The 25,691-nt window shown below is 37.3% G+C and overlaps 1 protein-coding gene across 1 annotated transcript in view; it reads left to right on the top strand.

Moving 5' to 3' along the window:
* Window positions 1-25,691, top strand: part of PFKL (phosphofructokinase, liver type) — a 39,471-nt gene that overhangs the window by 8,637 nt on the left and 5,143 nt on the right. Inside the window, exons 2-18 of the mRNA XM_026701386.2 lie at window positions 1,201-1,274; window positions 2,530-2,607; window positions 5,952-6,141; window positions 8,047-8,212; window positions 8,461-8,505; window positions 9,830-9,938; window positions 11,350-11,445; window positions 11,754-11,846; window positions 14,432-14,557; window positions 15,788-15,852; window positions 17,980-18,043; window positions 19,221-19,367; window positions 19,649-19,719; window positions 20,103-20,190; window positions 20,543-20,695; window positions 22,814-22,978; window positions 24,252-24,313. Coding sequence (XP_026557171.1) covers window positions 1,201-1,274; window positions 2,530-2,607; window positions 5,952-6,141; window positions 8,047-8,212; window positions 8,461-8,505; window positions 9,830-9,938; window positions 11,350-11,445; window positions 11,754-11,846; window positions 14,432-14,557; window positions 15,788-15,852; window positions 17,980-18,043; window positions 19,221-19,367; window positions 19,649-19,719; window positions 20,103-20,190; window positions 20,543-20,695; window positions 22,814-22,978; window positions 24,252-24,313 — 1,792 coding nt within the window. The remainder of the gene's footprint in view (window positions 1-1,200; window positions 1,275-2,529; window positions 2,608-5,951; window positions 6,142-8,046; window positions 8,213-8,460; window positions 8,506-9,829; window positions 9,939-11,349; window positions 11,446-11,753; window positions 11,847-14,431; window positions 14,558-15,787; window positions 15,853-17,979; window positions 18,044-19,220; window positions 19,368-19,648; window positions 19,720-20,102; window positions 20,191-20,542; window positions 20,696-22,813; window positions 22,979-24,251; window positions 24,314-25,691) is intronic.

Genomic DNA, 25,691 nt, shown 5'->3' with positions numbered 1-25,691 from the left:
CATTGTACATTGGTCCTTTGCATTATAAAAGCAATAAAAGCCTTCCTTGAAAAGGCTAAGACTTTTCAAGTAATACATTTGGTGTATTTGGACCTTTTATGAAAGTAGGATTACCAGATCTGGATTAAAAATATCCAGATGACCTTGAAATGGCAGCAAAGAGATACAGAAAACCCTAAAGGCTTTGCTGCCATTAGTGGTGGTCTGGATTTTCCAGCCCAAATTTGATAGTCCTAATGAAAGGTAGCATATAGACAGCAAGTTTTACTGTTATACTGATGGTTTAAGAAATAGCATGTGATGTTCTTTGATATTATGTTATGCATCTCAATTTCACTTACATGATTCACTTACAATTTCACTTACTAATATTAGTGGTCTCTGCGTTGCAAATGGCATCTTTTTCATCATTGCATTTCTGCTACCTACTCTAAATATTGTTGCTTTTGTTCTAGTTAAGAACTCTGCAGATGGAATGGGTGGGAGGAAAAACTTTCTCTATTAGTAATGACAGACTTATTTTTTTAAAAAATGAAAGTTGGATCTGTTTCTTTGAACTTTATTTTTTGTGAGTTACTTTTAGAGTTTCTTTTCTCTCTTTTCTCTTTTCTCTCATATTCTCCCAAATGGAAGAAGTACAAAACCCCAGTTTGGGTATTTTCTACTAACAGCTAAACATAAATAAAAGTATATTAACACAATTAACAACAAGCAGATATTTTACTCATAAGGGACCCATGCTGTGCAATTTCTGTGGAATTTCATGTGTATTGTTTTATTCCCTTACCAGATACTATTCTTTACTTTATTATCCATTATTAACATAAGACAATACAAGTGCTACCCTGTATATGCACAAGAAGGCAATTCTTTCACTGCTGAGAGTATAAGAGTATTCAGTGTTATGTATTCCTTGTATGTTGACATTCATATCCTGCCTCTGTTCAGTTACAGTGAAGTGCAAATTCCCTGTGTAGCATCTAGAAAAAACGAAACAAAACCAAAAAACCCTGAATAGGAATGTTTTTACAATACTTTTTGTCTTCTAGAGGCTTGAGCTTATTTCCAGCAATTGTAACTGCAACATTTGGAGAATGCTACTTTTGGGAAGGGTGGGGATGTTTTTGTATAAACCAGCAGAATACTGCACCAATTTGTTTGAGACTCAGATCATAATTTAGCTTGTATTCATCTTTCCAGGTATGAATGCTGCTGTTCGAGCTGTAACACGCATGGGAATATATGTTGGAGCTAAAGTGTTCCTGATATATGAGGTTCACATTTTTTATTATTAAAAAAATTCATCTGTATGGATGGGTGTGGAGATTTATGGAGATTTTTTTTTTAGATTGCTGAAGTTTTTTGGGAAAATGAAAGGATCAAAGGGATGGAAAATGGAAATACTGGTATAAATATTTTTACAATGGTGCAGAAGTTAATTAATTCTGAAAGACCTATCAATATAACCTTAGGAAGTTTAGGAAAATCTACGAGAGTTAAGAAAAGATTGAGGAACATCATTGACAAGTTAAATAATGTTTTCACTCTTTTGATAACTTCTAACTATAATGTAATATAAATTATTAACGTGTTTCTCCAACAATACGGCCTCCCCCAATAGGAAGTCCCAGCATGTTTTATAGGCATGAAATGAAATTAACCCCCCCCCCCCCCATTAAGGCCTATATTAAAACATGCGAAATGGGGGGGAATGGTGGGGGGGCTTTCCGTTAGGAAGTACTTTTGTTGCACACCCGGATATGGTGCTGCCTGCGTTGACCCCGATACAAAGTGCCCCACCAACGCCGAGGTCAACATCCAAGCCGTCGCTGCCCCCCCGAAGATGCAAGGGGGGGATTAAGTCACCCCTGAAAAGATGGCCTAGCCATTTTTTCGGGGCTCAAAAAAAAAAAATAAGACCCAGCCTTATTATATGAGAAACATGGTAGGCAGTTTTGGCATGGGGAAGATTCAAACTAAATATAGCTAAACTGGTAAGGAACATACGGCCCTCCAAATGCTGATCAAATCAGAACCAAACAACATGTTAACTAAGCCACACACTCCCTGTTTCTGACAACAGGCTACTTGTTTGCTTAGCTGCTTTTATTTCCAGACAAATTGTCCATGATTTTTTTCCATACTTCAGCTAGCCTTCATTAGCTTCCAGCAGTCAGTCAACATGCTGCATTACTACATTGGGTGAACCTTGCTATTGGATATTTTCTTGATAATAGGTATTTATTATATTTTATAATGTTTTAATTCAAGATCTTTCCCCCATTTTGTCAGTCTTTTGCCTAGTTGCAATTTTATGAAAAGCAGTTAGAATTCATGGTGGAGCAAATTAGTATACGTCCAACTTCAAATTTTGTTCCTTGTAGCAACCTGCAGTAAATTTGAACAAAAAGGTAAAACCAAGGATACTGGGATATAGATAATTTCCTATGTTGCAAATTAAGTTTAAAACAGTTTTCTTGATAGTACAGTTGTGGTGTTTTTGCAAAAACATTCTTTTTTTCTTCTCAGGGTTACGAGGGACTAGTTGAAGGAGGGGAAAATATTAAGCAAGCAAATTGGCTCAGTGTGTCCAATATTATTCAGCTGGTAAGACTAATCTTTCCTAACATCTTATTCTGTAATTAGACAGGTCTTACGTTCATTTCTGTTGTGGCTGCATAAGCCTTTCACGATACACAGCTCTGACTTAACTCTGAGTAATTTGGATTAAATGTAAATTTCTAATTTGGGTAATGATTGATTCCCATTTTCAGGAAGAATCAAAAATAGATGCTGTACTAGGACATAGTCAGTGGACTCAGTCTCCCTATCTGTTGTCCAAATATTCCGTTCTTATCAGTCAGATCACTGTGAGCTGCCTTGATTCTCTCATACCTTCCTTTGCCTTCTTTTAATAACAGTGCTCCTTCAAATTTTACTGAATAGGATATGAGTCACTTTTATTTTCAAAGCTTCCATGTTATTAAGAAGAAAAGGAATCTATTCAAGGAAGAATCTATAGTACTTTATATGAGTTCAGTACAGGAGAAACAGTTATGCCTCAGCCAATTAAATAGGTACTAAACATATGCTGTTAAGCTTTATAATATTGTGACTCTTCGCATCTGTATGACAAGAGATTAATAACTACCTTGTATTAGCCAGGAATGCCCATAATTGTGGACCAGGAATCATGGCTTGATTAATATGGTGGACTATGATACTAGTGTGCACATTGCTTTCTTTCATACAATCACATGATCTGGGAAGCAAAAAGCCCTGCTTTATGTTGAAATAGGGACTTAGTGGATTATTTAACCACAAAACACAGAAATTTTAAGCTAAAAATTAATACTGGCTTAAAGCTGATTTGCAATCCTGATTTGTTAGATATCTTCCCTCTCCAAGTTCCATGATTCAGATTTAATGGAAAACAATGTCATTTTTCATATATTTATTCCTTTAAACAAAACTAAGGAGCAAAAGGACTGCAGGCACTGATATGCCATATGTTCTTATTAAATCGGGAACCTTAAATTTACATCTTTCTGTGACCATGGCTGTAAAATCATTCTAGACTAGTAATGTTGGTTCAAGCTAATAGAAGCTTTTCAAGAACTCAGGTAGAGAGCTTGTTCAGCTTTGCTATCTGGGAAAACCTTGGTAATGAATTGAATCTTACAGGGCTCCTTTCATGTAAACTTTACTGCAATTTATGTAAGAAAGGTTATTTTCTTAGGAAGATCTAGGAAATGTCTTTCATTAAGATTATCCAGTCAGATAAAAATTTTAATCAGTGGGTTTCAGGTCTTTCCTGTTTGATGTATCCCACAAATCTCCTGATCACAAGTGATGTGTTGCTTCTCATCCAACTTTCAGAGCAACCTATGTGATAGTTCTCTTGCATATTTATTTGTTTATTTTCCTCTTTATGGTTTTCCCTTTGTCCCACTTTTGGGAAAAAGTGAGCTTGATGCATAGCAAGAGCAATTGGAAGATAATAAAATAAGAGAATAATATTAGTTTTGATCTGTCCCTTCAACCCTAAATGAAAATGGCTTTTCATGTACTGTAAATTTTTGTATGATGTAGTTCTTCAATTTTGCATTGACTTTTCACTTTTTTTCAGATCAAGCAAAGGAAGTTATATAATAAGTCTTATAGGGTTTTTTTTTATCGGAATCCTCCCTCCTGCCACTTAATGTAGGTGTTTAAATAGTACAGATTAATATCCCATATCCCCATCCTCACTATGGTAACCAAATATCTTAGTTCAACTTTCCCAAATCCATTTAGCATCGTCCAGAGAAGCTTCTATTGAGACTGACATTTGCCTGGATCACTGAAATTCTTAGAATTGCATCCTCAATACTTTAAAGTGGTAGTGGTACAGTGGTTAGAAGGCAGAATTGCAGACTGATTCTATTTTCTGCAAGAAATTTGATCCTGACGAAGGGTTAAGGTTGACTGATCCTTCTGAGTAAGGTGTCCAGTGAAATGAGGACACAGATTGTTGGGGACAGTATGACGACTCTGTAAACCACATAGAGAGGGCTGTAAAGTACTATGATGCAGTATATAAGTCTAAATGATTTAGAAATTGCTGTCCCTAGTGACATAACCCTAAATGTGTGTGTTTCATTGAAAAATGGAAAGATTTGTCTTTGGTGAACATTGTAAGATTACTCTTTTCATTTAAAAATGTCAACTCCATATATAGGAGCTAAGGATCAGATTGGATTGGAATTGCTTCTTTAATGGACCTGACTGTCAGAATGTCTTTGAACACTTTGACCCACTTCACTTACAAAAGTGTTATATTTTTCCTTCTTCTTAGAGCCTTTCCCAGTTTGACTGGTATGTTTTCTTTCTTGCAGGTAACATTCTGGTGTTGCATGTTTCTATAGGATGGTTCTCTCTTTGTCTTCCTGTACTGCTGATGCAGCTTCTGCTACTAATAAATACAGACTTGAGCAAGGCTGCCAAGTCTGTGCCATTTTTTCTTTTATGTGCTATATAAATTATCCCTGAATCTTTTCTAAATGAGGATGTTTAATAGTTAAGCCAGTTTGATTTGCATGCTTTAACTGGTTTTGACAGCAGTCCAATTTAAAAAATAATAACCTTTCTTAGCAACATGTTCTTCCACTCCTGACTTCAGTATATTTCTCTTCAGTTTACCAGCATTGTAACTAATTAAATCCACCATTTTTGGCACTGATTTGTGTTACAATAACTAAAAGCTTCAAATCAGTGGATGTAGGTTTATTATGTTAATCTTCAAAGGAGTTATCCTTTTCTTGAGCTGAAGGAGAAAGTGTTCAGAAGATGGCTGTTCAATGACCATTATGTTCCCAATACCAGGCAGCAGCAGCAGCAGAATCTGCTAGGTTCTTTGGGCATAGCAACAGAAAAGTGGGTTAATTAAGAAGTGTCTCTGATGGGATGAACAGAAAGGTCAAATGCTAATGTAACAACCCTTGTTCTTACTTTCCTTGCTCAAGACTACCAGAGCTGACATCGCTCAGTGGCACATATCACTGTAATAACTTCCTGTTATCATTCCAAAAGCCATCTGCTTGGGGTATCAAAGAGAAACAAATAACTTCCTCCAGAATTTAGTATATTTTCCATTCAGCTCTGCAATGTATTGGTATGTCAAAAATGGTATCTTGTGAGTGACCGCACATTATCACTGATCCACACAATGTTAAAAAATATAAAAATGAAAAAAATGTATGTTTTCTTTTTATAAATTCGGGGTTTGTGCTTCCAAAACAAAAACATATACCAACTTAAACCTGTTCAAATCTAGAGCCAGAAAGCCTTTTTGTTTCTCCCTTTTATAAAACACCAAAATTGGTTTCCCATTGGAACGCATACACTTTCAAAACCATTTTTTCCTGTTAATCTCTGCAGTCATCTCATTAGTCTTTCTTTTCTATTTAAAGGGAGGCACTATCATTGGGAGTGCCCGCTGCAAAGCTTTCACCACACGGGAGGGCCGCCTTCAAGCTGCCTACAACCTGGTACAGCATGGCATCACTAACTTATGCGTCATTGGAGGGGACGGCAGCCTGACTGGTGCAAATATCTTCCGCTCAGAGTGGGGTGGTCTTTTGGAGGAACTGGTCAAAGAAGGTAGGCATAAACATGCTCTAACATCATACTATTGGTGCCAGGCTGCGACCTGCATTTCATGTTATTGACTCTGAAAATGAACTTGGATGTTGAGAGCCCAAAAACCAGAAACCAAACTGTTTCTAAGGATGAAAGGTAGTACCAACTCGTGTGTTTATTTTGGTGTTCAGTCACTAAGTCGTATCTGACTCTTTGCGCCCCCATGGACCATAGTTAGTTAGTTAGTTCACTTTCAACAGGACAATGAAATCCATTTCAGTAGGAAAAGGTGATTTAGAATTGCAGTGTTGGGGAAGATCATACTGGGTTGCAGCACATGCAAAAAAAGAGAGATCTGGATGCCTTGGAGCATAAGCTGGGCGAGAGCCAACTGTGTAATGTAGCTACAAAAATGATACATGTGCAATCCTAAACTACATCAATAATCGCTAGTGGTGGCTAACCTTTTTGGGCTCCTGTGCCAAAAATTGTGCCCGTGCTTGCATGCTCACACTCACGTGCCAGCATCCAGAAAGCAATGCGCATCCCATACGCATGCGTGTATAATCCCCACCCACCTCTGCCGCCCCTTTACCTATACTGAGCCTCACAGCTAATTTCCAGCCAGTTTGATGCATTTTTCAGCCTCCCAAAGGCTTGAGGAAGGCTTCTGCAGGCTTTGCAGGCCGAAAACTAGCTCCGTTTCATCACTTCCGGTATTTTCGGAAAAACAGGATGAAAATCAGCTGTGAGGCACGCACATGCCCAGTGAGGTAAGTTTGCCTACAGCTCGCGTGCCAGCACAAATGGCTCTGCATGGCACCTGTGGCACATGTGCCATAGGTTCGCCATCGTGGCTCTAGAGTTAAGTTCAAAAATAATCACTGTTCTTCTTTGTTCTGCTTTGGTACTTCCAATCTTGGGCACAATATTTTAAATGGTGACCAACTGGAGCCTCCTTGAAAAGAACAACCAAGATGACAAGGGATCTAGAGGGAAAAAGAAATGATGAATGGTGGGACATCTTAACTATGTTTAACCTGGACATTTTTGGGGGGAGATACTGTATTATCTGGAGGACTGTCATAAAGAAGAAGGGTCGAATTTTTCAGAGTTGTTCTGTAATAGGAAAACAAACTGCAGTTTGAATTATAAGAAGTGAGATTTCAGTTGGATATATGGAAAACATGTCTGTGGTAGTAGCTGTTCAATAGAGTAGATTGTGTCAGGAAATAGCAGAATCTTCTTCACTGGGGATGTTTATAAACAGGCTGGAAGATCATCTAAGTTAGCTCTTCAAAGTAGGCCATCAAAACATATTCTGTGAAATTCTATTTTTTTGTTGTAGGGTCAAATAACAGAATCCTGAAAGCTAGCCAGGAAACCTTTCTATGCCAAACAGCATCAAGGCAGGATTATTTTGAGTTTCTTTCCATTGGTTTCAGTGTCTAAACTGTATAGTAACTTCTTCAAGCCCCTCCTTAATGATTTGTTTCCCCTACCTTCCTTAGCAATTTTTTCAGCTTTTCCCAAGATCCACTCTAAATTCCTTTACAAATGGTCCAGAATGCTGTAATTCTGGATTCTACCACTGGCCAAGTGAATTCCAAAATCCCTTCCAGACCTATGATTTTATGACTTTTTTTAAAAATTCCTCATTTTTAACATCATTGAATCTGTAGCTGATTCTTTTTTATAATCAGTTGCACCCCCTTTGCATGTCTTTATACCATAAAACATATAATGGAAGTAAAAATAAAAGAAATAAAATTAGTCTTCATTTCTAATGAAATACAAACTTAGTGAAATCAGTGCTTTTATGACATATGACAGACCATGACAGATATGACATGTCTGTTCTGTTTCTGCAGCCAAGCTGTTAATTAAAACAAAATAGTCACAACCGCTTGTTCTTTTTCCATCCAGGAAAAATCACTGAGGAAATATCTCAGAAATACCGCCACTTAAATATTGTGGGCCTTGTGGGCTCCATTGACAATGACTTCTGTGGCACTGATATGACCATTGGCACTGACTCTGCCTTGCATCGCATCATGGAGGTGATCGATGCTATCACTACAACAGCTCAGAGGTAAACACAATATTTCTTGTATCTTTTCTTCACTGTCATTGTCACAAGCACACGAAGAGTGGCTAGTTTTAATGAAGCTACTTCCTTATTCTCTCTGTAAAGTGAGGGCTTTATTTTGTTTAATTTCCTTTGTCCCCTTTCCCCCCTTTCTTCATATTATAAAAACAACTTATTATTGTAAGGCATACGTATTGTCACCTAACATAGCAGTGGGTGATAAGCTCTTGCTTTCTAATTTTGTTTTGCAGCCACCAGAGAACATTTGTGCTGGAAGTGATGGGAAGGCACTGTGGGTAAGAACTGTTTGTTTGTTGAACTGAGAAAAGAATTAACAGTTTCCTAGCTGGGGAGGACTAATCTAAAAAACACCCTCCTATTTGCATTATGAAATTCCCGCCCCTCCGCAGCTCCATCTATTCAGTCTTCAGGGCAATTTATTACACTTTGAAAAACATTAAAATATCAAATATTGACTACAGCTCAGCCTTCAGAACTATCCTGCCGAGCATCCTTATTGAAAAGCTGACTGACTTGGATTTTCCCTCTTCCATCTTCAACTGGATCAAAGACTTTCTGAGGGACCAACCACAAACAATGAGGGCTGGGTCTGTCACATCCAGCTCCCTGAAGCTTAGCACTGTCTCCCCACAGGGCTGTGTGCTCAGTCCCTACCTGCACGCACTGTACACACATGATTGTGTATCGTCTGACCCATCCACATTAAGTCCACAGATGATACTACCATATTGGGTCTCATTACAGGTGGAGACAAAACAGAGTACGGGGAGGGGGTTCAAAAATTATCTTCACGGTGCCTAGAAAACAACCTGCACCTAAAAGTCAGCAAGACAAAAGAGATGGCGTTAGACTTCCAGAAGAAGAGAGAGGAACCCGCCCCACTTTACAATTGAGGGAGGCTGTGTGGAGAGAGTTTCCTCCTTTAAATTCCTGGGAGTCTACCTCAGCGAAGATCTTACCTGGAAAATCAACACAACCCATGTGGCCAGAAAGGCTCAACAGAGACTCCATTTCCTTAGGGTCTTGCGAAAAAATAAAGTAGAACAACGACTGATGACTTCCTTTTACCAGTCCACAATAGAAAGCATTCTCATATATTGCATTACGGTGTGGTATGTGGCTTGACAGCCACAGATAGAAAGACGTTACAGAGGGTGGTGAGCACAGCACAAAACATTGTGGGCTATTCCCTGATACCACTATATGACATTGCTAGGGCTCACTGCCTTAGAAGATTGAGAAAAATTCTTGGGGATGACTCACATCCCGGTCAGCACTTCTTCACTCTCCTGTAGGAGATACAGAAGCATAGCCTGCTGCACCAACAGGCTGAAGAAGAGTTTCTGCCTGTCAGACTTCTAAATGGAAAGTAACTTTATGTCAGCATAGTATGATAGACTTGCAGGACCTGCACATTGTGCAATGTGTAATAAGATTGGGACTGGATTAGGGACTTCTGTCCTCACTGTGAGTTGTGTTGGGGAGGGGGTGCATGAAGGGAGGCTCAGCCAATCTCATTGTACATATGTTGTACTCTGACAATAAAGGTAATAATATCAAAGCTGCCATTCATAATATGACATTATTCTCTTTTTCCAGATACCTAGCATTAGTTTCAGCATTGGCTTCTGGAGCTGACTGGCTTTTCATTCCTGAATCACCCCCTGAGGATGGCTGGGAAGATTTTATGTGTGAACGGCTTGGTGAGGTGAGAATTAGTAATATCTGATACTCAGCTAAATAAACCTATCTCATGCTAGACCAAGGGTCTTCAAACTTGGCAAGTTTAAGACTTGTGGACTTCAGCTTCCAGAATTCCTGAGCTAACATGACTGGAGGAGGAATTCTGGGAGTTGAAGTTCACAAGTCTTAAAGCTGTCAAGTTTGAAGAGCCCTGTGCTAAACAGAGTTTGTAGAATTCAATTTTCCTACAAAAACCTTCATAAGTATCATTGTGCAATCTGGCTTTAAAAAAAACAAGATTGTTTTTTATATAAAAACAGGTTGCTGTCTATTTGCAAAGTATCAATGACTAGCATTATTTCCAGGAGTGACTGTGGACTCCCCCCATTCCCCATGAGACCTATACAGTTTCTTTAAGAAATAATAGCAATTAGCAATAGGACTTAGATTTGTATACCTTTTCATAGTGCTTACAGCATTCTCTGAGCAGTTTACAAATGTCAGCATATTGTCCCTAACAATCTGGGTCCTCATTTTACTGACTTCAGAAGGATGGAAGGCTGAATTAATCTTGAGTCGATCAAGATTGAATTCCTGACTCTGGGCAGAGTTAGCCTGTAATACTGCATTATAACTGCTGTGCAACCATGGCTCCTATACAAATAAGATATGATTGTAAAAATTTGGTCATTTTTTATTTAAAAAAAAGACAGAATACACTAGAAACTATAGGAAAGATCTGCCCTAGTTTACTTTTAGAAAAATTGGTTTTTATAGGAATGTCCAAAACTCATAGATTTGAGAATGGAATGTTCTGAAATACTCAGGAACATTCTATTCCCTCTCTGATATCTTGCCATTCCAGGGCTGATCCAATATTTTCCAGAAGTAACAAGCCTGTTTTGGAGCCAGAACACCTCTTGAACATGTGAAGGAGTATTTCTGGAATTTGCCAAACCTGTCCCTGGAATGGCATGGTCCAGAAAAGGTATGGCATGACCTAAAAGAGAAAACTTCCAGTGTTCTCTAGAATGTTAGGGGTTTTAATACTACTTTAATTCCTTGAGCTTTTATTCCTTGAGCTAACAGTGCACCCTAAAAAAAACTAACTTTTTAAAGGGACAGCTGACAGATAAAGAGTTTGCCTGGATAGACTCTGAGGGATGCTTACTTTCTTGGATTTGAATAGTGTGCACAGTGCGACAGACATAAATTGTTGAAAGAAGGATGAGAGTTGAAATCTTCCAGGTTTGAGGTTTAAGGTATAGGAAATTCAGGACCACTTAAGTGTGGTCAACTTTGCCTCCATTTTTTCTACATGTACGGACTATGTTCTTGTGTGGTTAAAAATCCCGGTTGTTGATATTAGGATTATGACAGCCTCTTGCCTTAGAGTTCATCTAATTGTTAGGTTTCTTATATTTTTATTTGGATAGTCACGAAGCAGAGGATCCCGACTGAATATAATCATAATTGCTGAAGGTGCCATAGACAGGAATGGGAAACCCATCACTTCTAACTACGTGAAGGAGGTAAGAGACAAATTCATAGGTTAGAACCAGACATTGAAAACACAACTTAGGGATAAAAATATTGATTCAGGGTCTTCTAAATTCTGGAAATAGTTGCATAGACGATGTGTTTCTTTGATTTTTTTTTCCAGCCCCTAAATCTATATAAAGTTGACAAACTCAACATGGGAAGCTTTAATATAGATTGTCTTGTAAAAGCTTTTGATCTACAGCAGTCTCTGTTTTTATTAAGGGGAAGGGCGCATTGTCTTGGTGGGGAATGGAATAATGTAAAATGCCCCATTCTTTCCTCCCCTTTTTTTAATCAGCTGGTTGTCAAACGCCTCGGCTTTGACACTCGTGTAACTGTGCTTGGGCACGTGCAGCGTGGTGGGACTCCATCTGCATTTGATCGTGTCTTGGTAAGTGTGATATTTTTACAGACTAAATAATGGCCACATAATGTGTTGCCTGTTTAAGTTTCCCCAAATTTGAAATCTCCCTCATGTCTGTTCGTAACCTCCCAAGGAATCATGTATGACAGCTTAACAACCTCTAGACAAGGAACCAATGCTGAGGTTAACTTTTTGGGTTCTGCTCCATGGTTTTCTACTTTTGGAATAATATATTTCAATTTTTAAAAAGAACAGTTGAGTAGTTTGGTTTTTCCATATCTTATTTTGCAACCTGTGGGTTTATTTGATACTACTAGATAGCCAGAACTTACCCAGTTTCTGACATAATTTGCTAGTTCCCTCCTGGGTAACCTTGCTTACTGATCCTATTCCAAGAAGAAGCATTGACCTGAAGTAAAGGCAGTTATATCTTGACACTTACCAAGGTCATTCAGGGAAAGCTAATTTCTCCAGTTACATGTCAAATTCCAGGATAGCTGTCTAACTGTCTCTCTCTTCTCTCTAAAAAGGAGTTGTTTCTTGGCTGTGAAGCAATACATCAATAGGGGTGAAAATAGTTTAGACGACAATTGTCGTGAAACAAAGACCAATGCAAAACTCAACCAAGCAGGAGAGAATTACTGTGTGCCATAAAAAGTACTTGCCATAAAATGTGTGATGTTTGAAAAAAAAATTACATTTAATTGCAGAGAAAACTGTGAAAGTTGTTTTTTTCCCATCAGCTCCTATTATGAGCTTTTGTTCTTTAGTGATTCATGAACTAAATGACTCCCCAAATGTTTTACAATTTACCAAATGTATTAGCAGGAATCCTACCCTGTGCATAGCAGCAAATTATATGCAGCTACTGCTCAATCTCTAGCTCACTTTCTACCACCGCAGAAATAATATGTGTAGGCTTAGACCTCATGGTACTTCTAGTATTTGTACTTTGTCACTCTTTTCTCTTGAATTTAATTTTAATTTACCTTTTGTTTATATGCCTACATAGGATAATATATCAATACCATTCATGTATTTTCTGGTCTTGGACACAAGGCTTTTGATGTCCCCATTTTACCAGTGCCAGCATTATGACAGCAAAGTTTCTCCCTCGGATTGACACCTTTGGGAATTGGTTACGGCTCTGCAGTAGATCACCCATTTCTAAGCACAGCTGGGTATTTTCAGAAGAGTCTTAAGTGTAATTATTCTCCTTGGCACTGAGCCATTTGGGGGGAATTCTTAGGAAATCACATTCTGAAGCTATTGTAACCTCTGTCTTAATGCAAGGTTTCTACCATATTTCATTAGTTGCTGGTATCTACCACACCCAGTCATGAAGGCATTTAAGATCCATTTTTCTTGCTGAGAACTCTCTAGATTTTGTAATTTTAACACTCGCACTAGGAAAACCATGAAAAAAACAGTCTACCTCTTCTAAAAGACTTACACAGTTCCATTTAGGACAAAAAGAAGCAAAGACAAAGAAATAAAGGACACTATCCTCCACTCCTCAAGTTTCTGTATAAAGTGGGTATTTAATTCCACCAGTTCCCTTCATTTTCAATTTCAGCAGCACCACCATTGCTGGATTCACCAGTTTGGATTCTCTTGTCTTCCTTGAATCTTTTTATATAAATTTATATGAGTTATCTAAAGCTCCCTTTTTTAGTCTCATATGACTATTTTCCTCCTCTTAGTTTCCGTAGCTTCTTGGTCGATTCATTAGCCATTGTTTTTTCAAGGCTGGACTTGGCACTGCATGTCTGCAAGCTTTCTGAAATCCCAGTCGACTACCCACCTATAGTTCAGAACAGCCTACAATATTGCAATGCCAAAAACAATACGATCCATGCTTCAGTCTCATTTTCTTCTTGGCCAAGTACCTTGACTATATAATTAAGCAAATCCGTAACAGATAAGCTCTTAAGGTTATCACTTTCATCTCCATCACGCTGTCAGGATGCCCTTCTGCAGCTTTCATACCCAAACACCAGTTCTTCATGGCTTTCCAATCAAAGACTGCTACCTTCTCTTACATTAGAAATGGGGGTTCTGTCCTTGCATGCTTTGCAATTCCACAATCTAGCAGCTGCTCTTGATCTTGAGCTCTTGTCCACTCTATGTTATTCCATATTGAGTGTGGAATATTGAGTGACAACTATGTCTTTGAAGCTTCCTCTGTTTCTTTTCAATATGTTTTGTCACATGAAACCAGGATTTGGTATACCAAGCAGTTTTTTTTCTGGTGGTTGGCTCTTCATCTACAAACCTAGAAATCATTATAGACCACTGAGGATGCATCTAGCCTTGAGACACATAGCATGACACATAGCATGAAGGTTCTAGAGAAGAACCTTCTCATATAACAGTTGATTGGTCTCTGTCAAGATGGCAATGCCCATTGTAATTTAATTGCAGCACTTATTTCTCCTATCCCTTTCTTCTATTTTAATATTTTTTCCTCTATACTTCTCAGCCTTGAAGCTGAGTAGTTGTTGGTTGTTCACTGCACCATCACTGCATTAAGAAACTCTGGTTCACAGCTTAACATTCAACATCAGTACTAAACCAACCTGCTTATAGCAAATGCACTTGTGTACTCCTAGAGCAGCAAAATGGGTATGGAAGCAGTGATGGCATTACTGGAGGCAACACCAGATACTCCAGCCTGTGTGGTGAGTCTCTCTGGGAACCAGTCAGTGCGCCTACCTCTAATGGAATGTGTGCAAGTGGTGAGTATTTCACAGGAACACAGAAGCCAAATAGGATAGAATGCTGTGGGTTTTTTTAGCTGGAGTGGGAGGTGGGGAGGAGAAATAAATGAAGGAGATAACGAGGTTGAAAATTCATGTTTCTGATTAGATTCTAGGAAATCAGGTTTCTCTATATTTGAAAGTCTCCAGGTTAGAGAAAAGTAGTCTTAACTACTCAGGGTATATACAATATATGGCAATTCTGTTGATGTAATTGGAATATGCATCTAAGATACAATACCTAAAAGCTCACTTTTCACTTGAGAAAAGTTACATTTTTTTTTTGAAAACAATGTGATTGCTTTTACAGGAAATAGGGACTACGAGATAAAGGATTGATATCAATAAGTACTGTAACTATTTCTCCCAAGTCCTAGGCTGTGAATCAGTAATAAAGCATCCATAAGGCAGGGGTGAACAGGATAAAGACAAGCCTTGAATAATGATTAGACAATAGCAATAAAGGCTGGGATAAGGTTGCATCTTCTTTTCTTATCTTCATTTGTTTATAGTTTATAATAATAAATAGCATTTTTGTGAACTTCAGTATTTGTTTTTGTTTCTGCAAAATCATATAAATTTAAAGAAATGACAAAACAATGCTTCTTTAAAAATGAAAATATCTTGCAGGCCTATCTTATTTGCATAACTTGTCACAGTCATTTAAATTGTGGTATTTGGGTGTAGTGTTTTAGAATTTTGAGTACAGACTCATATCTTATGAATCATTCTTGATTTTGTTCCAGGAAGGAGACTGCCTCTTTTTTTTGGCCTTGCTCAGGATTTCTTTAAAGTAGGGGAAATTAATTTGTGACCCTGAATCCCCAGCAGCTTATCCCAAGATGTCCACTGGGGAAGAATGTGAGAGTTGTTATTCAGCAAAACCTGAAAGCATAGTTTTTCAACCTTGACAACTTTAAGAAGTGAATTCCCCAGCCAGGAATTCTGGGAATTTAAGTCCACACATCTTAAAGTTGCCATGGTTGAAAAACACTGGTGTAAAATTTTCCCATCCCTTATTTAAAATCATTTTTCCATGTGTTCCTGCCAATCCACAAACTTTTTCTTGTTCCTTGCATGTTTTTCTGAGTGGACTTAACTTACTGGTTCTTTAATTGGAATGAGCAGATAATTTTACTGCATACGTGGATTACCTGTTTCTTTTGTGACTCCTCACAAGAACTTCCCTGTGATTCTTTATTCTTGTAGACCAAGGATGTCCAGAAAGCTATGGATGAGAAAAGGTTTGATGAAGCTATCCAGCTCAGAGGCAGGTGAGAGCTATCTCTCAATCTGAGAGGAGAATGAATTTCTTTCATCTGCTTGTGGAAGTATGAATTAGAAAAGACAAGGCAGAATATCTTCAGTATACTGTGGATTGTAGTGCTGTAAAAACAACCTGGTCTAGGATTAGAGAAAGCCAAACTTTGTGTTATGCACAGAAGCCAGTTGAGTGGCTTTGGACCAATAAGTTTATCTCAAGATCGGGAAGAAGGTAACAGCAAATAACTTCCAAAAATGTTACCAAGAAAATAAGTCCATACAATCATCAAGAGCCAAAAATGCTAAGTAGTATTGTATTGGCATCATGAATGCCATGTGGAAAGAAGTTACTTGCAACATAGAATCCTGTTGTCAGTGGTCATTCTTATCCTTTCTCTTTCAGGAAAGGCCTATATTTCATAGCCTTCAACGTGCTTATCTAACTGATTATTTGGTTGAACTTTTCATCTCTAGTAATTTTTCCCTAAATAGTTTGTATATTTCTGAAAATATTGGTATTTCCAGAGTTTGATGACATGGTTTCTTATGTGAGTTCGGAATTATTTTAGTTATTTAAGGCACATCAGAGACTAAACAGTAGAAATTGAATGATTTGACTTATACTGTTGTCACTCTTTCAAGTAAGCGTTTGACGTCAAGAAAAGAACTTCAAGCTGGTGGCATTTCCTGTTTCCACTAAGAAATCTTTAAAGCAACTAAATCAGACTGAAAATTGAGATGATTATCACCCAGAGTATTTTTTAAAAATGACATAACTTATTAAGGAAATGACACATTGTAAACTGAGTAAAATCAGGTAGTAATTGTTTCCATACTCTTAAAATGCCCTTGCTGGGAGTCTTGAGAAGAAAGAATCAGAGCCTATTTTTTGAGAATATAAGTAATGTTCTTTAGTATTGCTTATGTAAATATAGTCTTAAAAGATTAAGTACTTTTTTTCAGCAACGTGGTGGAAAAGTCACACTAAAGATGTGAAAGTGATTTTCAAGGAAAACCTGAAATGCATAGAAATTACAAGAACAGATTCAAACATGCACATATTGGGGGGAGGGAAGAGGGGATTAAGCAATGAAACAAACATTGTAACACAATATTTTGTATACTTCTGGTATACTAGTGTTCTCACCACAATGCAGAGAGAGAACTGAAGTTGCATCATGACATCATGATAAATGTTTTATAATTTTGCATCTCACACAGATACCACTCTGTTCATCAGTTATGTTATCCCATGATGTATTTAAAAGCATTCCTGAGCTTGATTATTAGGAAATAAATACTTTCTCACCATTTAGATTAGGACAGATGCTGCCTAGTCTTCTGAAACCTGTTACCTTTTAGATATCTTAGAATCATATCTTTCAGGAGTGCCACTAACATGACCAAATAGTTATAGGTTGATGAGGGGCAGACTATGAAATACAGCAACTAAATGAAGTATTTTGCTAACAGTTTCAGTCTGGAAACCAAACTTTGGAGAATATACTGCAACAGCAAAGTTAACAGTCTCTATCAGAACAAATGTTTGATTAAATTTAAGCAAGAATGGCCCCCTTTTTATCATGTATCACATAACTAGGCAAACTCAAATACCCTTGAATACAGTTTTTAAGGGGAAAATAATGTATGTAAAGAGAGGAATTGGATCAATTTCAGTATTTATAAATATTTTGATGCAATAATTGGTACATTGGGAGACAATTTAGAATTACAGTTTCTTAATGTTTTCACTGATTTTTCTCTTTTTTAAATCTTATTTTTATTTTTCCCATTTTTTCCTTACATGATTGTGCAACTATTTTTGGAACAATGATAAATAGTGGGAATATCAATATTAATATCACATTTAGACATTTATAGAAATGTTCAGTTATTTCTTAAGATGATACAGTGAACCAATTCTATATAATTAATGCATTAATAAAAATGAATTTTAAATTGTATAATTATAAATGCTGTTTGTTTATTCATTGATGTTATATTATTTATCCATCATCTTTCTTCTTTTATATAGCTATTTATTTTGTTACTTAAGTGTTCTAGCAAATAAATTACTAATATAAAAAGAAAAAATACAACCAAATGGTAACCAGTATGATTGTAAAATTATTTCACAGAAGCTTTGAAAACAATTGGAATATTTATAAACTACTTGCACACCAGAAGCCAGCTCAGAACAAGGTGAGAAAAGAAAAGACCACATGTTATCTGAGTGCTTGGAGATAGGAGGACTGGTGGCAATGCTCATGTATGTTACTGACACTTAGCCATAGCTAAATGTAAATAGAAATGCAATATTTATGTTCTGTGTATAGATTTAAATAACCCTCTCCCTAATGACAGTGACTCAAGATTTGCATTATTCTTATTTCAGAAAATATTTAATTCACAAGTGGAAGAAAAGTAAAAATAACTGTTTTCTAAATTAAATACACTTGGTAGTACTCAATATTTAGTCAGAGAACTGACAACTGTTACTACAGATAGTCCTCAGCTTATACCTATTCAAAGCTATGATGGCCTTGAAAAGGGTACATTAGGTACATAGAGGGCTTTCAGCCATTGTAAAGTTGTACCACTCTCCCTGTGGTCACATGATCACATTTTGGACACTTGGCAATCGGTGCACATTTACAACCAATTGACAAATACCCCGCTATCGTGTGATTAACACTTGCAATTTTCTTTGCCGCCTTGCCAAGAAAGTCAATTGGGAAAACAGCAGGGAAAGTTTGCAAGTGAAGGAGAAAGGGAGGAGAAAACATTTCAGTGGGCTGCAGAACAGTGCTGAAATCTTAAAGATTTCAATTCCATTCCTGCAGCCCCATGAAGGAATTTCCATTCGTGCACAGAGGAGAGCTGAAGTCCTTCATCTGGCTGCAGGAACATTTGAGAGCGAAAGGGACTGCCAGGAGGATTTAAGCTCTACATGGAACTAAAATCTTTCATCAGGCAGGTCTTTCAATCTGTCTGCTTAATGACCTGGGAGAAGGTTTAACATTTGCAGCCAAAAGTACCCACACTGTGGTTATTGAGCAAAACAGTCATATTGCATCTTGCTTAATAACCACTTCACTCAATGACTGAAATTCCAGTCCCAACTGGTTGTAAGTCAAGATCTGTATGGCATATGATGGCCTTCCCTTTATCATTTTTAAAAGGTCTTTGTGGGAAAAGGGGGAAGAAGATATATATGAGACAGTGTTGCTTCTTCTGCTTCAATCCTGAAAAGACTTGGAGGAATGTTGAGAAAGATAGCCAGTTTTTATTTTAAAACGCATCCCTGTTAAAAGTTCATCAATCACTTTAGTGTCTTCAAATTCTGCATAGCTTGCTAATTGTCTTTCCTTTCCACCAGAGCAATTTCAGCATTGCCATACTGAATGTAGGTGCTCCAGCAGCAGGCATGAATGCAGCAGTCCGATCAGCTATTCGTGTTGGGATTTGCCAGGGTCACACAATGTATGTGGTGAATGATGGTTTTGAAGGCTTAAGCAAAGGACAGGTAAGTCTTGTTCAATTAGGCAAATCTTTCTTTTGAATGTCTTCTTTCTCTGATGTAAGAACAATTAGACATCAATGTTCCTTTTGAACTTTATGAATTCTGAATGCACCACTTAGAGTTTTAAAATTTCAGTTTAAAGGATTAAAAAAATTATTGTTAACAATTCTCATACAATATAATATTAATCTGCCACTGGTTTGTATGGCAGAAAACTGGTGGTGCTTGATTTATTTGAGGTTGATAGACCAAATCACAACAGACTTCGTTATTTGCTCTTGCAGGTCAGAGAGCTGTGCTGGCATGATGTTGGAGGGTGGTTGGGCCGTGGAGGATCCATGCTGGGGACCAAACGGTTAGTGCTGTCAAAACCAATACATTTCTCCATACAGTTAGAGGATATGCAAATTACATGGTCAGCCCTTGACCTTATGTAAATTCTATAACCTTTTCCTGCCTCCATGAAAGCCTTGAATAATCTATCACTATTTAATTTATTTTTGAGCTGTTCTTGTAATTCAAAACCTTATCTTGCACCTGCTTTTTTGATGTGGAATTGAATTGTTTCAGTATTTTGTTTTTCATACTTTCACTTGTGGAGAAAAATGCCAATGTATCAATTGCTTCCATAAATAGGTGTTTAATAACTGAAGAATCTCAGAACATAGCTTTTCCACATGCACATTTTAACTGGAAAAAAAACTTTGTTTAAAACTTGCTTTATTATTGTTTTGCCAGAACTCTTCCAAAGACATGCATGGAAAAGATTGCTGAAAATGTTCGGAAATTTAACATACAGGCCTTGCTGGTCATTGGAGGCTTTGAGGTACAGAGAAACTGGTTGAGTCATTTCAATATGAAATGAAGACTATCTCTTTTCACCTCACTTCACTTCACCCCAACAGTTTTTCTAAACAGACATATTTGCAGTATTAGTATAGTGTGTGGATAGAATGTGTGCCTATAACTAAATGAACATTAGTGAAATAAGTATTCTACACAGTCACTCTTACTTTTTAACCAACAACTGTAATTTTCTCAAATTTAATCTCTGCATAATATAAGCTCAGAATTCAAAACTTCAATCAAAGTCAAAATCTTTCTTCTATACTCTTTGCCCTCCAGTTCTTAGACTCCCTGCTGTGGCTTAGACTTCCAATTTGTTCTCCCTTTTGCAGGCATATGAAGGAGTATTACAGTTGGTAGAGGCTCGTGGGCAGTATGATGAGCTTTGTATCATCATGTGTGTGATACCAGCTACCATCAGTAACAACGTTCCTGGCACTGATTTCAGCCTGGGATCTGATACAGCAGTCAATGCTGCCATGGAGGTGAGGCTGGGGTTATTGCAACTGTAAATTCCAGGGAATTAGGGAAGATTGGCAGATGAGTTGTGTAAATATCCTTACATCAATGCATTTCTTCTCTGTAAATGAGCAAAAAAAAGGAGAGGAACATGGCGTAACACTGAGACTCATAAATCTGATTTGTAGACATCCTGCCCAGACGTTCATTTGATTATGAACTTTCAACAGATACATTATATTTTCAAGTATTTTCCTAAAAGTGTATAAGCTAATTATAACTATTTTCAGGAAGCTCGTTTCTCTCCCTGACTGCACAATTCAAAGTACAGTTATTTGGAGTATTCCCATTCATATTTCATCTTCAGTAAAACAACCATTTACTAATTGTTTAAGTAGCAAAAATGTTATAAAGTACCTGACTGGCATGTTTCTATAATTCCTCTTTAAAGCCAATTAGCTTAAGAACTATTCTATTTTATGATCATGAATAAATTATTTCTTGTGAGAAGAAAGTACTTCCATTGTAATTACTTTTGATCTTGAATTCTAACTCTTATGAAAAAAGGGAAAAGTTTAATCTACTGCTAATCATCAACTTATGACCACAATTGGGCCCAAAAATTTTATTGTTGACCGAGACAGTTGTTAAGTGAGTTTTACCCCATTTTATGACTTTTGCCACAATTGTTAAGTGAATCATTAACATTGTTAAATTAGTAACACAGTTGTTAAGTGAATCTGGTTTCCCCATTAACCTTGTTTGTCAAGAAGGTCACAAAAGTTGATCCTGTATCCCTGGGACATTGCAACCATCATAAACATGAGTCAATTGCCAAGTGTCTGAATTTTGATCATGTGAGCATGGGGATACTGCAACTGTCATAAGTGTGAAAAATGGTCATAAGTCACTTTTTTTAGTGCCCTTGTAACTTTAATTGCTTAATTATGAGTGGCCTGATCGCCATCTCAGAGACCTTTAAGTATTCTCAAATCACAGCCACTTTCTTTATACACAGTTTCAATCACAGTCTCGATAAGAGGAAGAAACGGTGGGTTAAAGTGGAAAGGAAGTTAAGTGTTTCCTTATTCTTAGTATTTGCTGGATAACTGTAAGATGTTCTGACCAAGCTGGGTTCCCAGAGAGCAAACCCAGACAAACCCAGTAACTCAAACTTTCATAGCTTTAATCTACAAATAAACTTCTTTGTAGATAAAGGATGGCTTGCAGCCAATTAGTCCATTCAGAAAAGCCTTGACAGAATTCTTCAGATAAGCCAGTAGTATCTCTATAGATAATGCTGGGTCCTTAGAGCTTCTTAGAACGTTTTTGCCTTCTACAGAGCAAAAACCCTTTGAAACCAGGCTTATATTCCCTGGAGGGAGGGGCCGTTAATTAGTATTCTTACTCCCGAGTCACCAGTGCTGCTGTTCTATGAATCATCCTGCACTCCCCTCACTACTACCGGCTAACCAAACATAAGAGAAGGTATCTTAAGAAAACAGATTTCAGGCATTGGGCCAAAGAATTCAGTCTCAGTGTCCAAAAGGCATGGGAGAACTGACACTAATAAGATAAGCTGGCAAGAAACATTTCTTTCGTTACACAATGGATTCTTCAGTGATGTTCACACAGTTTTTATAATTTCATACCTACTGTGATTCTATGTCTCTGTATCTTTTTCTCTGCTCTCTGTATTCTCTTTGTAGAATACTGAGTGATAGGCTTTGTTTTTCAAAACCCTGCATACAAGTAGCACTTGACTTACAACCATAATTGTGACAAGAATTTCAATGACCATAAGTCATTATAGTCAAAAGTCGAGTTGGAACCAGTTTTACGAGTTTTATGAGGGTCTTTACATTAGATGTGGTAATCCTTGAGAACTGGAAGCATAACTGGTTAGATCAAGCTGTTTCCCCCCTCACATTTTCTGGGGGTAGTGATGATAACTGATACCATCTATCTCAGTTTCTTCTGTTGAGTTTGGGAATGCTGTGCTGTGAACTAAGCCAGGTTTGCTCTTGTTAAGCAATTGTGTATCACTTTAGTTGCATGACTTGCAGTTTATAATCACAGTCACTGTTTAATGCCTTCTAATACCTGAACATGTAATTCCCACCCCTTCATTTCTTGCCATTTAGAGCTGTGACCGCATCAAACAGTCTGCTTCAGGTACCAAACGGCGTGTCTTCATTGTGGAGACTATGGGGGGTTATTGTGGCTACTTGTCGACCGTGACTGGAATTGCAGTGGGAGCAGATGCTGCTTACATCTATGAAGACCCTTTCACCATTCATGACTTAAAGGTGTGCTGCTACAAAAAAATGAAAAGTGATGAAAATACATGGAAACGTTTCTGTATATTGTGTAGATATCATTATGTGCAAATGTAGAATATCATATGTCAGGTTGTTCTGCTTATGAACTATATGCTCTTCCCTCCCTTCGCATGTTGCAATTCCCACTATGTAGTTTCTGATGCTCAGCAGTACATATTTGGCAGTATAATGTGCATTTTCCCAATAAAATAAAACTGTAATACAGGAAAATCCTGGGAATACAGGAAGATTAAACCTGTGCAAGGTTTAAATGTTCTTGTTTTACACTTATTTCAACCACTCTCACAGTTAAAAGGAAAAGGTAAAAAAAAAATATGTCCCCAGTCTGGTAATATCTCTCTGGATCTTGGAAATTGAAAAGTTGGGGAAAATAATTCCACAATGTGACTCCTACTGCAAAAGATTACCAACTGTACTATATGAATAGTATGTACTGAGATATGTGTACAGTGACTCCAGATCATAGCACCAGGCCCCTACCATGAAATGGGTGCCAGCTATACAATGTTAATTGCATTCTATGAGAAGAAACAGGCTACTTAAATTTGTTCTCTAGTTTTTTAATGCCTTGCCTAAACTGACTGTTAAATGATTGTGTCTACCCCTATTAGTTGACACATACATGAAAATACTAATTTAGCATCAACATGGCAACATGGCCATTAAAATCTGTGATTAAAATCAATGGAATTTATATTATTTAAGCCTATGAGGCATTTTATACCCCTAGATGATAGTTAAATATGGGTGAAACTATATTGTTTTTTGTGATAAATCTGTGATTAGAGTTAGTAATTGTATAGAAAAACAAGATATGATCCACGGGTCAGCGCTTCTATCATTTTGATTATTTCATCATTTGTTCTGAACTAGGGCCACGTAAGCCTGAAAACATTGGATCTAGATTTATTTAGTTAAGAATTCCATAGTTGCCACTGTAGTTTATGTTCTTAGTGATAGATGAGAGATGAGGTTCCTGGATTCTTAGAACAAAAATACAAACAGGATCTGAGTTTCTTAAATTTCTCTTTAACTTTTTTGGCAGATCTATACTTGTTAAGATAATTGTTGCACTGATAACTAGTCATTGTGTCCAACATGAACAAAGCATTTATTATCTAATCTTGTTCTATGTAGCTCAGAAATGTCATTTCCTCCTCCTTTTGTCTAAATAACTTATTTTACTCTTATCAGCAGAAAAATGTTCCAATAAAAACTATTGTAATTTTTATCTTGCCAGGCGAATGTTGAACATTTGACTGACAAAATGAAAACAGACATTCAGAGAGGTCTGGTACTCCGGTAAGTCATAGAAATATTTTAACAAGGACATATTGTCCTTTGAATTGTCAAAGAAGATGCACATTCCTATTGCAATATGAAAGAGTGGGAACTTTGTACCTTTTTAAATGTATTGTAAGTCAAGAGCTATGTGAAGGGAGTGAGTGCCGTGTAGAATGACTTCCTTTTTGTTGAATCATAACTGAACAATGATTCAACAGAACAGAAGTCATTGTAGCCTCTGAAGTGTTGTAGAGAAATTAATAATTTTCAAACCTGAGAAATTGGCTTTGATCGGTAAGCATCTAGTAGGCTGCAGAGAAAAAAGAATTTCTCAAGTGCAAAAGCTAATGCAGATTGCACTGCTGTTATTCAGTGATTTATTTGCAGGGGTGGGATTCTACCAGTTTGCACCTATTCGCTAGAACTGGTTGTTAACATTCTAAACAGTTTGGAGAACCGGTTGTTAGAAGAAATTACTGGCCTAATCCTGTAAGGAAGGTAGGAAGGAAACATTCTGGGGTTACTTACAGAAACTGCCTCTCCGTTAACCCTTATTACATTCTTGGCAGGACTAGACTTCCTGTCTCTGGAACTTCTCTGGAGTTTTTTCCCCTCCTTTGCTGGTACATTGCTTGTGTGGAGTGACCATTCAAAGTTACAATGGCATTGAAAAAAGTGACTTACGACCATTTTTCACACTTATGACTGTTGCAGCATCCCACAGTCATGAGAGGCCAGGCGAGGAGATGCGTGCCTCAATGTGAGTGATATTGAGTTGGCCACACCCAGCCAATAACATGACCACCAAGCCATGTCCACCCAGTCACATGACCACCAAGCCACACCCACCACCTAAGTCATGCCCACAGAACCAGTTGTTAAAAATTTGAATCCCGCCTTCCATTTTTTAGAAATGGCGGTTTCTATGTACCAGCAAACACTGGAGGAAGGAGAAGGAGAAGAAGAAGAAGAAAAGGAAGAAGCCATCTTTAATGGACTAAAAAGTTTGATTAAGAAAGAAAATGGGAAGGGAGGAAGGGAAAAGGAGAATTTAAGATTTAATAAAACAACCAAGAAAAAGAAAAATAGGATGAAAAGAAGGTACAATGTTAGAAAGCAATTGAAAAGAGAATTACAACAGAGAGGGAAACTTAAAAAGGGAGAGAGGAGAGGAGGGGGCAAAAAGACCAGATTGGAGAAGAAAGGGAGGGAAAAAGAAAAAAAAAGCCACGGGTTAGGACAAGATTTTTTTAAAAAACGTTTTTTTTTAGAGATGAAGGATGATAGATAGCTTATAATTAAAGAAGATTCTGCAAGAGTGCATAAGATAGTATTGTAGTATTTGTATTTGGAACAGTTTATTGGAATATTTAATGAAATATTAATGTTTAATAAT

Source organism: Pseudonaja textilis, chromosome 4 (assembly GCF_049901715.1).
Source record: "Pseudonaja textilis isolate UNSWEBS1 chromosome 4, rPseTex1.2, whole genome shotgun sequence".
In the NCBI taxonomy this organism is placed as follows: domain Eukaryota; kingdom Metazoa; phylum Chordata; class Lepidosauria; order Squamata; family Elapidae; genus Pseudonaja; species Pseudonaja textilis.
Note: the sequence above shows the minus strand (reverse complement) of the source record. Positions and strands in the feature narration are given on the sequence as shown.